At 41.8% G+C, this 13297-nt stretch overlaps 1 protein-coding gene and 1 long non-coding RNA gene across 2 annotated transcripts in view; one reads left to right on the top strand and one right to left on the bottom strand.

Annotated features, from left to right (window-relative positions):
• Window positions 1-317: 317 nt before the first annotated feature.
• On the bottom strand, window positions 318-4180 carry pou3f1 (POU class 3 homeobox 1). Its single transcript, XM_014166662.2, has one exon. It carries the CDS (start codon window positions 4010-4012, stop codon window positions 2882-2884), a length of 1131 nt encoding a protein of 376 aa, XP_014022137.1. The 5' UTR covers window positions 4013-4180; the 3' UTR covers window positions 318-2881.
• Window positions 4181-5687: 1507 nt separating this feature from the next.
• The window catches only part of LOC106582987 (uncharacterized), an 8903-nt gene continuing 1293 nt past the window's right edge, over window positions 5688-13297 (top strand). The window contains exons 1-3 of the long non-coding RNA XR_001323419.2: window positions 5688-6032; window positions 9571-9787; window positions 10710-13297. The exon at window positions 10710-13297 is cut by the window's right edge and continues 1293 nt beyond it. This is a non-coding gene — a long non-coding RNA (uncharacterized lncRNA). The remainder of the gene's footprint in view (window positions 6033-9570; window positions 9788-10709) is intronic.

Below are 13297 nucleotides of genomic sequence, written 5' to 3'. Positions count from 1 at the left end.
ATAGCGCCACATAGTCTACTGTGCGTGTTTTAATGGAGCTGGTGTGTTTATGTGATCCAAATGCTAGCGAGCCTATTTCTTTGCATTTTGATCTACTTCAACCTAGCCTTTCACAGGTTATTTAATAACATCAGCGTGATGTTTAAAACGAAAAACCAATTTGTATTATAGCCTATACTTATTCTGAACACTTGGAGAGGTGTGTGTGTGTGTGTGTGTGTGTGTGTGTGTGTGTGGTCTTGGACTGTTAATATCTAGTTAATATCCTAACAACCCATAATTTGGTCATTATTAGTATGATTATAGACACTCAGAAATCCCTCGCAGGCACTTTATTTGTTCTCAAAGCAGAAGTTTAAGATACAAGAGACGGTGTTATTTTAGGACATATTTTATAAGTACCTCAACACTGTAGGCTACTAGTTTTAAATAAGATTACAATCGGCATGTTGGTGCGCACCAAGAGCAAGTCTGATACATTGCTGCTATGTAGCATACTATTATTTACCTGGCAATACATTGTTATTACCATATGACACTATTAACTAATAATCATAATAATATTAATAGTAATTGGTACATCAGTCAATAAAAGACACTATTTTCGTAATAATATTGCACAATTTAATACTGCGATTACACAGAGATGTGAACAACGTCAGGGATTGTGTGGACTTGATGCGGATATGAATGCCCGAGGTAAACATACTGTTGTGTCTATTCCCTTTAAAACAGCACATGTACACAGCCTCTGATTTAAATGAATCCCAATTACATAACGGAATACTGGTTTAAAGTGAACACATGTTGTCGTCAACACTTTCTGACGGCTTAAATCAGAGGGGTTAAGAACAACACACTATTTTAGTGCATTGGATTTTTGTTTACCACATACATTTGTATCTTTTTTTTCTTCTCATCTGGTGGTTTCACAATAGTTAGCAACAAAGGAAAACGGTTTGGTTTTTGAATGAAGACAAAATACCTTTTCTTGTATATACGTTTTATGTAAGTAATAAAATATTACTATAACATAAATAGGAGAAATGTGACTTTGCAGTCTACATTTAGCAATCAACATACAACCAATGTAGTAAACAAAACATATTGAAATCCACTGCAACATAACCATTAACCGAGCCAAACAAAAAGCTCCAAACACATTTAGGAAATAAATATATATATAAATGGTCAGATTCATAAATGAAATCATATTAAAATATCTTCTTGGAATTAGTAAGTGTACAAAACTGCCGGAAAAACAAAACAAACCAAAAAAATGTATCTCAGAACAAATACATGTTTACATATTCGACATATTTACACATCGGAAATAATCCTGGCAACATTTTATTTCAAATATTTTTTTGAAGAAAGTTTTTTCCCCGCTGTATCGAATAGCACTGTCTGCAGTATGCAATTGCACTATAGGCTACTGTCCATCAGAATGTACCAGACCCTTGAGAAATGACACGCAACGCACGAGTAGGCTAGTTAATCAGTTTTTCCTTTCTTCTCCATATCCGAAAAAAATAAATATATCTAAAACAGGTCCCTTCATCACTTTTCGTTCGAGAATGTTCTGAATTTCTCCGTATATAGTGGTTATAATACAATAATAGGAATGGTATAAATGAATGGGGTGTAGCACAGGCTACCTTTCAGATCAATACAGAAGGTACAGAATTCGAGTTCTACTTTTTATTATGATATAAAGAATGAGAACAGCGTGACACTTCGACCTGGGGCACTGAAGTTACCTGAGAATATCACTTTCATTTCGTATTAAACCAATCTCGTTCTAAAGGTGGTTGGAATAGCTTGGCAGTTAGCAATGCAAGTTGCTGACGGCGCCCTGGAGTGATTTTAGGAACCTGTAAACATGAAAATAGTGAGTAAAGGCCTACCTCAAAACAAATTCTGAAAACAAAACTAATATAAAATTGCAATGATCAGTTCAACGAAAGAATAAGTGCTCCATACAAAAGGAAAAATAATAATCAAAACAAACACCAAAAACCGACAAGAAACACGTGTTTCATAAAGTATTCATCCATATTGCCCTTTTTAGCGTCTGTTGCTATCTGCAAAGCGTACATGTTTTAAGGCTGCCAGACGTAAGCTGTCCTGTTGCATTCGTCAATTTTGAAATGCATCTGACATTTAAGTGTGGGGATTTTTGTCATCAACGGGTGCCGTAATTTCCATCCTCTTTTCACAAACTCCTCTGGCCAGATGACGTTGTGTCAACAGTAGGCGTAAGGGAGGCGTTTCTGATGAGTTACGGTACACTAATAAAATGAGAAACAATAAAAACAGTCTTCAGAACAGAACAGACACTGAAGTTAAAATATTCCAAACAAATCAAACATCACAATTAATAGAACAAAGCGAAAGAATAGGCTAATAATTAGAAATATTGGTTAATCGGTTTTAAGCCTGAAAAGCAAAATGTTCATTGTGTGTGTGTGTGTCTCCTTTGTTGATCATTTTCAGGCAACCACCTCGCACTGTGGTGAGCGCCATCAGTTCAAGACACCACTTGCAACATTTAATCGTTTCCCTTTGAACAGCCACGAAACATCGAATTTACTTTATCTCCTCCATAGAATTTTGGTAAATAAAGATATTTGTTTCATTTAAAATGTGAACGAAATCAATTCAGTAATAGTGTATGTTTTTCTTTTCAACCATTTTCCATTCTACCTATTTGTTGTTGTAACACAAGCTCCGGTTACTGGGACAAAACTCATCTGTCTGTCCAACTTTGCCATGTCTCTGTTCTCTCTCAGTAAAACAAAATGAAATACTGTTAACTCCATAGTCCTTTCCCTTTTTTTTCTTGTTTCCCCCGAAATTGTAGGATTGTTCATGAAAACAGTCACTGCACAGGACTCTGTAATGTGTGGTGAAGAGGGGGTGTCTCCGCTTGAGAATATACGTCCTCCATATTCGGATGAGGGACCCCTATCGGCGTCATTCTTTTCTCTTTTTGTCTTCTGTTGCAAAACCAAACACGGACAACCTCTTTTTCTAATTGAAGAGAGCCGGCTAAGCTGGTGATTTCATGGGCAGAGGGCTTGGGACATTTTAAGAAATGATTTTCCAGCGCCCCTTTCACCCCAACTTCAATCGAGGTCCTCTTCTTTCGTTTCCTGCCCTGCGCAGCAATCTTGTCCAGATTGGTGGGACTGCCCGTGTTTGAGTCTGTCTCCTCCAGCCACTTGTTTAGCAGTGGCTTAAGTTTGCACATGTTCTTGAAGCTGAGCTGCAGTGCCTCGAACCTGCAGATAGTGGTCTGAGAAAAGACGTTTCCGTACAGGGTACCCAAGGCCAAGCCCACGTCCGCCTGTGTAAAGCCCAGTTTGATCCTTCGCTGCTTAAACTGCTTGGCGAACTGCTCCAGGTCGTCGGAGCTGGGCGCATCCTCGTCTGAGTGGTCCTGGTGGTGGCTGAACGCCTGCTGGGGGGACTCCATCTGGTTGTCATGGCTACCTGTGTCGTCGTGGAGCGGGTCCCGCATGCCGTGGTGCAGAGAGGCGGGCTGGGGACTTAGCATGGCGTTGAGGTTCGTGTATCCCGGCTGCGAGTAGACTAGCGACTGGTGACCGTTGGAGGCAGGGGACAGCGGGGACAAGTGGTGCGTCGTGGTTGGCGCCCACGACCCATGGTGGCTACTCTGCGTTTGCTGGTGCACCAGGTGAGATCTATGGTGGAAGCCGCTGCTCAGGTCCTCTCGGCTCGCCTGAACGCTGGCTTTGTTGTGCTCCTGTTGCCCGATATGGGTGCCGCTGGTCCAGTCGGTGTTGGAGGTGGGCAGCCACTGGTGGTGCGTCAGGCTCATCGGATGTCCGGTGTTGGTCGCCGCTAGCCCTTGCAAGTACTCGTGGTGCATCATTTTCTGCACCTCTCTGTAGGTCGTCCCCTGGTGCATCCTGTCCGAATCCGGATGCATGAGCGGGTTGGACGGTAATGAGTTATTCCGCGGAATATACTGAGCTGTTGTAGCCATGGCTCCGACTTCGAAAACTGACGAGTACTTCAGAGGTCTGGAGGCTTTAGAGCTAAAAACGCAACAACCTGCTCTGGGAGGTCTTGGGGAAGAGCTAAGACACGCCTCCTCTTCGCTTGTATTGGCTCCTTACGGATTCAAGCCCACAAGAGGCATAGACTACGTTGCAGAGCGCATTTTACGCACATAACGAATAGGGCTCTGTTTCACATATACTATATATAGAAACATGTTAATTCTATATATTACATTTATGTTTTAGGGTATTGGTAACTTCACGGTCTCTGGATATGACCTAGGTTTCTGTTATCCCTCTCTCGTGGGCTGCTTGTTTGCATGTCGCAGGCGCACAGAACCCAGTCACTCGCAATTGGTCGCCCCTTTCTCATTCTTTCATCCGTCCTCTCTCTCCAAGCCAGGGCGGAGAGGGTTGGATAAAAGTAGGAAATGATTGGGTTTCGTTGGGTTCGTTCGGGTTGTTTTGCAAATAACCACGTGGGGGAGTACGGGGATCTTTTTGATGGGGTGACAAAATCCCCCCTCCACCTTGATATCCTTTTAGTCAGTGATGACTAACTGCAGCGCTCCCCTATTTAAGTAGATTCGTATTCTTATAGTGTGGTGTTCCAGAATTACAACCACCCACAAAAAGAGATGCATGTGAATAAGCACTGTGTGATGTAGATATTTCTTTGAATATGGTGAGGTGTGACAAATCTCAACGCGTTTTCTTTAACAATAACGGCTACCCTTTAATGCTTTATCCCAATTGTTTATGACATTTCCAATGTTAACCACTTAGAAAAAAAGGTTCTGGATAGAACCAAAAATGGTTCTATTGCTTGCTTCATATATGTCACACCTAAAGGTTCTATATAGAACCCTTTTGTATGGTTATTTGATCAGAACACCAGGGGTTCTTCTTCACTTTGGGTTCCATATAGGGTTCAATATTAAACCTATTTCGGTTCTGTATAGAACCTTAAGGGTGCCATATATGAAGCAAGCATAGAACCCTTTGTGGTTCTATCGAGAACCTTTTATTCGAGTTTATGATCTCCTCATCAAGGCTTATCATTCTCTCTCTCTCTCACACACACACACACACACACACACACACACACACACACACACACACACACACACACACACACACACACACACACGAACTTATACTTTTGTCATTGGATTGGGCTTTGGAAAATTGTAACATGAATCTGCACATTTTTGTATTATGCTGAATTAACAAGGCCATGGATGATAATGTGTGTCAGGATTCAAATTGTGGTTATAAGTGTAACCGTAAATCGCTCTGCGTAAGAGCGTCTGCTAAATGAATACAATGTCTAAACTGTATAAGAGTACTATAAGAGTACCTTCTTAAAAAGTTATGGTTGTCAAATAAAATGATCTCCAAATATCACGTTAAATTTGACCACCCGTGACAATGTGGACCTATATGCAAAGCTGATGAAAAGCAGAAGGTATTTTATAGCGTTTCTCTCGAAGCATTTTACTAAACAGCAACTTAGAGGGAAAATCCTGTTTTTCCCTCTTGGCTTCTTCCACACTCCTCTCCCGGTTGATCTGATTAGTTTTCCCTTCACGTTTTGTCCCAATAGCAAATTACCAATTCTATGAATTGCAAAGCAGCCTCGGAGACGCTGAGGGGTAGAGAGGGGGAGATGCGAAGATTGAAAGGGATCTTTGCAAACACAATCACGTTCTTAAATGGAAATGCGGGGCTTTAAACAAATCTTACATCTCTCCAGTTCCAGTCGCCTAAAAGTCCGCAATCAGGCGCATGTTCCACTCCTTCTAAAACCGAAGCTTTTTGTAAGCTTTTTCAGGCATCACTCTTTATTTTAATTATTTACCTGAATGAATTTTTTTTTTATCTCACGCGCGTGTTTATGTTGTTCTCGTCTCTCACACGACACTGCTCTCTGTTTGTAGGCTACAGTGGGACGCACTGTACTATTTATTCATTTGAATCCCTGGACTAGAGCACGATTTAACGGTAAGTTTGCTCTCTTTTCTGCTACGTGTGTCCTTACTTCACTCTGGCACGACACGACACTGAAGAATATAGTGCGTGTGTGGTTAAGATGCTCTTGGGGTCACAGGTGCTCGTCACCATCTCTTGAAAGGCGTGGTTTTTCCCATCCAACCTTTATATATTTCGTTTTGTTCGACTAACGGGAGACAATTCCCAAGAGTCGGTCAGGTGTAATTTAGAAATCATTAAAAGGTTACAGAGGAACTTCTGGAATTTTTATTTCATAACGTACAAAATATTCAGTGAAATATTTTAGAATGTATTCCAATAGAATGATGCAATATTAGTTGTTGTCGAAATGTCTGTTTTCATTAATAACATAATAATAGCAGTGTTATAGGCTACAGCTCAGTGACTGATTAAATGTCAAATAAAGCCATAATCCTTTCTACCTTGGATTTCATCATATAAAAATAACAGGTAGGCCATATTTACACATCTAATAGGCTTGTAAACACAACCTCTTCAGACTATTCGATATGCAAATAATGTAAATATCAAAACGCGTTGTGTGTTGCTTTGATGCATTCAGTAACCTAATACACAATTTCCACTTGAGTAAAATAGTTTAGATGGATCGGAATATCACTTGATCTGTCAAGGGCCTTTGCTTGTTCATTTGTAAGATGTTAAGTCAGGGCCGAACATTTTTGTAAGGACTTGAAAGATCCCTGAACCCTTGGAGACCACTCTGTCGGGTTGTGACTGCTTCCGGAGAGTCACTTCCATGCCTCAGTTAATGAAGATGCGTTACCATTCAGTCATTCTCGTCTCCAAGTCTATAAAAAGTCATTTCTGCCGGGGAAGCGGTGCTGCCGGGGCAGCCACAGACATACAGACCAACTCTTGTGCTTTGCCAGCCAGCTCGAGGAGCTGTGGAAAAAAATATCCCGATGCTCAACCCTCTCTTGGTAAAGAATATGGCCTTGTGTGGAACTAGGTGAATTTTTGCTAAGATGCACGAGGTTGCTATGGAAAGAGCGTTGAAAGGGATGACAGGCATCTTACTGCTGATGAATGATAGGCGATACAGGAAAAGGCAAAAAAAAAAAGAGGTCACGATATGATGAATTCATAAAAAAAGACAGTGGAACAGACAATTATGGGGTTTCAGTAGCTGACTAGTGAGTATAAGGCATGGTGATGCGAGTTGAGGAAGCCCGGGTGACCCTGTCCCAAAATAATAGTCTCAGTTTTCAACAGTCTGCCTTGTGTCACATTGAACCCTTCCTAAACATCCTTCCCGTCCCCTTTTCGTGCACTGCTCTTTTTTATAGTCCGGTCACGTCCAAGTGCACTAGCCTATGCAGAAATGTTAGTATTCATTGTTGTTGGCTAACTCTATGGTGAAGCAATGGACTTATGCTGTAGCCTATTTGGGCTATGAACATTTTGGAAAAATAGATAGACAATCTATCTGTATAAAATAGGATGAAAGTGCATGTGTATCTTAGCAGTGGGCTGTAGCATTTCGTGTCTGCACTGTCTACAATAAACTCACCATCCTTATTTCCAATTGCGCGTGTGTTCATGAACTACAACAATGTCGTCCTGTGATGTTTTGTGCTCACTGGACATGTGCCCACTGGTATTAGAAGTATTTATAAAAAAAAAATAAAAAAAAAAACATTTTTCCCTTATAGTCTTCCTTGCGCTCCCTGCCAGTCACGTGTTGAAGCCTCGAGTGAGACCTCCTCGACTTGAATACAATTATAACCTGGACGCGCCTCAGCCAACAGCCACCCCATCCACTCTTAATGTAGCCTAACCATGTTCCTAGAAGGCAATTCTGAAAGATTAAACAACAAAAACATCAATATTCAAATACCCGAAAGGCCTACCCCCACAACAGAACAGTCTAACAGTATTTATAATCTAAAATAATATTTGTACAATTATAGTATTCACAACTGGTGCACAATAATGAAGTAAAAAAAAAATATGACACGAATGACAAATTCAAACAAGGACATTGAGGCCTAATTCTGTTTTAAAATAAATTAAATAAAGTTGCAGGGATTGTCTTTTTAATAGGCTAATAAAACTCTTTAGGATAACAGTCACATATCAATTTGAATGCACTTTCAACAACTGTCACCCAGTGCCTAGAATTACAGGCCTAGCCTACTGTAGCTTTGAATCTATTTCTAAAGGTCAAAGTCAAATATGTATATTTCCTCTATGCTTGTATGCCCATGAGCTAAAAAAAAGAAAAATGTCAAAACCTAGCGGTTAAACAAAAGTATTTTATATTCCTCCAAACAATTAAGCCTAGAAGCTGGTGCTTTCTGAAAGCCATTTCACAACAATACCTTTCTCAAACTCAGATGGAGGATGATGATTTTAATTAAGTTCCTAAAATTAGACACATTGTATGCTAGACATCTCTCTGCATAGTCCCAGAAAGGAACCCCATTTCCTGCACTGCATTTGATGTTAAACACACCTTTATTCCACTTCCAGAGGGTCATTCAATCGACCGTTGCACCTGCCACTTCTAAATTTGGATTAAAAAATGGTAGAAAATACCTATTATTCACAAACTTCCACAATTCAGATAATTGTACTTTCCCCCACTTTCAGTCTTTCTTTTTTGATAGAAATGCGAAATAGGCAATGACTACACGATCGCAATAGCCCATTTGCCTCGTGTGTAAATGACCAACGTCCTATGCTTTTCAGGTAACTTTTTTTCCTTTCATTTTTGGCTAATGAACTCGGCGCTTCTGCCAGCATCCCCCTGAGAATGCGAGGGGAACGTTTCTCTTGTGGTAAAAGGTGCGAGATTTCTCCCTATTTCTTATACTAATTAGGCGGGGGTCTGAACACGATATGGGATGAATATTCATGAAAAGGCACCGGCGCGCAATTAGTCGTGGAGAGAGTTCCTAACTTCAATCCCTGATCAGCACCGCGCGCAGCAGAATGGGGTACCGCTCCCCCTACTCGGGATGTGTCTGTGGTGCCCAGCCAACCACTCTTTGAACAGTCTATTTGTGTCCGTTCCTTTCCTATCGTTCATGTTTTAAAGCTGCCAGCACCAAAATGTCCCGCTTGCCCAGTTAATGCCACTTCCCAAAAGGGAATGACAAATAAAACACAACAACCTGGCGCCATTATTAGAGTATTTACATTTTTAATGAAGCTATTTTAGGAAATTGTATTTTGCATACTTTGGTGGTCAAAGTTCCGAATATAATTTCTCACTTGATGCCTAAAATGAAATCATTGTTTAATCTCATACTACAACAGTAGTAAAAGATAACAGTAAAATCCTACATTTAAAATGATCAGATGGTCAGAGATAATGGACATCCTTTCTTTGCACAGGTGCCCATGTCTCTTACCAAACATTAGGATATCAAAGTATTAGAATACCAATAGAATAGAATATGATGGATTATAGGAACAAGAGAACACACACAAACACTAATCGATAACACAATTAAAGCCAATATACAATTTACTATATCAGGATCACTTTTCACTTTACTTTCAGAGTTCCAAACCTTCCATCTAACTCCATGACGGGCTTGAAAGCATCAGGCTTGGGATGCCTAAGCCCCTTCTCAGCTCCTGTCTGTCTGTCTGTCTGTCTGTCCTGTCTCCTGTCCTGTCTGCTGGGGTGTTGGTGCCTGGGCTTCAACCATCAGCCCTAACCTGTGTGGCTTCCTGTCCGTCCACAGAGGGACCCAATCCTCTACTTTGAATTCAAGGTGATCCTTATCCCCCCCCCCCTCCTGGACGTGTGTGCCTATGCCTCTTGGTTTGCCTCTCGCTTCCATAAAGATGTGTTTATGTATGTATGTATGTATGTGGGGAACATAGGGAGGTTTTAGAAGGTTGGTCGAGATAAGCAGTGGAATTTGTGGCTGTGTGAATATGGATGGGGTCCCTGCTCTCTTAGAGACTGACTGATAGAGAGGTAAACAGCTTGTGGGCTGGAGGGGTGAGATGCATGCACCTGAATACATTTAGGCAGCATCACCATCTCTTCTTCTCTCTCTCTCTCTCTCTCTCTCTCTCTCTCTCTCTCTCTCTCTCTCTCTCTCTCTCTCTCTCTCTCTCACTGTCCCCCTCTCTCTTTCCTCTGCTCTTTCTCCACCTGCAAAGGTCTATCGAATTATAGTTATTTCGTTCAATATGGTTGCGTTGTGCTTTGGATTTCGAAATCTCCTGGATTTGGAAAGGGGTTCCATTGTTATTAAAATGCTGAGTACAGTAGTGTTTTGTTATTCTTTCGACTAGTTCTGCTCAGCTTTATGTGCTGATGTTGCTTAATCATACGTTGTGGTGTTAAAGGAAAGGCCTAGTTGGTTAGATCCCAAAGACACTGTTGGTCACTTATTTTTGTTTCGCTCAGATCAGCATCATTCTACACCGTTCTTGATTTCCTGCCAACACCATCATCATCATCATCGTCAACATCGCCGTCGTCATCATTGTTGCCCTCATCATCATCGCCTTCTTCTTCGTGTTACTTCCTTATTAATCTCTTTTCCTCCTTTCCTGGCCTCCCTTTCTCCCCTTTCCTCCTCTATCTCTCATGCCCTTTGTTGAAATGATTAGGAGAAGCATTAATATGATCATCCCAGAGCCGGTGTTGACTTCCTCTTCTCTCCTCTTCTCTCCTGACAGGGGCCTGAAGACAACACAGCCTCACGCAGGCTCAGCAACACGCAGGTTACGACCCCAACAGGACATACCACGCCACCCGGCGGGCTGAGTTGTTACGCACTACACGTGCGTGTGTGTGTAAGCCACAGGAGGTTGGTGGCCCCTTAATTGGGGAGGATGGCCTCGTGGTAATGGCTGGAGCAGAATCATGGTTTCCAGGTGTTTGATGCCATTCCATTCGCTCCGTTCCTGCCATTATTATGAGTCGTTCTCCCCTCAGCAGCCTCCACTGGTGTAAGCATGTTGCCCCCTGCCGAATGTCCATCCGTCCTGCGTCTCCCCCTCAGCCCACCCATCCTTCCTCTCTACCTAGCCACCCTTTCATCCTCTGTCTCTTTTCTTCATACTGGACCGGAAAATGAACGAGCAAAGTTGGCCTCGCGGAGAGAGCTTGCGTCCACGTTAATTGAAGTAAATGAATAGATAGATTCACTTCTGCAGGTTGAAGGTTGTGCATTTATGACAAATTACATCAATTAAAGGGATCGTTTGCTGTGTTGTTTACTCCATTCAACCTGGAAAACTATCCCTTTAAATATTTACATACTGTAGATTTTAATAAGAGGACACATATGGATTTTCTTGAGTACACAATTTAAAATATGTATTTCTATAATAGGAGGATTGTGTCTCTGTTGAAATTGAGAGGATATTTGGTTTGGGTACCGCAAAAATTAATTTGAAAAACCTCTCAGTTAAGAAAAGGTTAGTAACAGGTGAGGTAAACGTTTTGAAAAAAACAAAAGCTGTAAAAGTTATGTGAATCAGTGCGATATGGCTGAACTATTTTCCATTTGACTATTGCATAGTTTTTGGTCGGTAACATCAATTGATACTATTCACAATGGAAGACAACAAGTTGAATGTAATGACAGTGTACACACCTACTTCAATATCAGGCAGGGATACTAGATATTGCATACATGAGTTAACCTGCGGTTATTTTTCTTTTGGTTTATTAGTTATTCTCTTTCTATAATCCTGTAATCAGATTTATCCTCGTGTACCGTTATAGAGGGATATTATTTAAGCTGGATGTCTTTGAGTGTCATGTCAGTAAATGTTCACTAGTGGGTTTAAAATGTTCAGACAGATAGGCTTACTATCTTGATCACATTTTGTTTCTGATTTACCTTTAAGAAATAGTATGCTTATTAAAAACATGCATCAGTAAAAGCCGGGATAACGAACCTACAACATGCAGTATATCAAACCCATTAAGAAAGTTAAGGCAGACTTCTTACAATACGTAATTCCCAGCAGCTGAGCGAGGTAGAGAGAGAGAGAGAGTGATAGAGAGAGAGAGAGAGATAGAAAGACAGAGACCTTATTTGATCCAGCAGACTTTTCTCTGGGGTGTAGAGTGATCAGTCCTGCCCCTCCGGTAACTCCCCTAGTTCTGGCACAATAACAGACAACTTCAGCCTTACACACACACACACACACACACACACACACACACACACACACACACACACACACACACACACACACACACACACACACACACACACACACACACACACACACACACACACACACTACTGCGCACAAACCAGATAACTTAGCTGCAGTCAGAGGCCCACTGGAAAGTTATTAATGAGCTGTTTAATTTTAATTAGATAGTAATTCATGTTAATGCTTGCTTAATGGAGCCAAATAATTCCCCTCGGTCACTTGGGGTCTTTATGCTTCGTTTACCGGCCCCTGCAGTTATTCTCCATTTTGCCTTTATATTAGATTTCAAGTCTTTCGAGAGAATGGGATTATACAATGAATATGGGAAACATATGGAGCAACTGAAGCGTGTGTGTGTGTGTGTATGTGTGTGAGCACATTCATTTCTGTAAGTGTGTGTGTGCCTACTTGCATACGCTAGCGTGTTGGTATGTGTGTGCATATTCATTTGTGTGTATGTGTGTGCATCCATTTGTGTGTGGGAGCTAGCAGGTGGCTCTCACTTCTAAATGCACCACCCACTAAATGAATTAAGTCCAGAAAAACAAAAGGTCAAGCTGAGTATTGAGGGCACACTGGGGTCGAAACCTTAGGTGGAAGTGCAGCCGGTAGTACATCTCCATACGCCGACAAACTAGTACAGGGGTCGCGACCTGAGCATGAGGGTATGGTAAAATGAGCAAACCTCTAGTCGTGTGCTCAGGCTGTTGTAGTTGTTGTGTTTTCAACACACCTAGAGGGTTAAAACAATGTTAAATATAGGGGTGAGTGTAGGAGTAACCAAACGTTTGTGCCCTTACCAAACAAGGGGTCATGGCTAAGGCACTGACCAGCCAGCCTGTCTCTCTGCTGTCTGGCCTGTGTGCGTGCCGGGTCTACGCCGGGGCCGCATCAAGGCACTAAGCCAGCCGGCTGAATTGAGTTAGTGGCTACAGACGGCTTTTAATTGTTGATTGACCAGTCTGAGTGCTGCCTGTGCCGGGGTCACTAATGATAGCACAGGGGGAGGTCCCTAGGCCCCAGCTGCAATTTCAGCCCCACTCGACCCAGAGAGACGGAGGAGAGCGGAACAAGATGGAGGGACTGACGGA

Source organism: Salmo salar, chromosome ssa02 (genome assembly GCF_905237065.1).
Source record: "Salmo salar chromosome ssa02, Ssal_v3.1, whole genome shotgun sequence".
Taxonomy (NCBI): Eukaryota; Metazoa; Chordata; class Actinopteri; order Salmoniformes; family Salmonidae; genus Salmo; species Salmo salar.
Note: the sequence above shows the minus strand (reverse complement) of the source record. Positions and strands in the feature narration are given on the sequence as shown.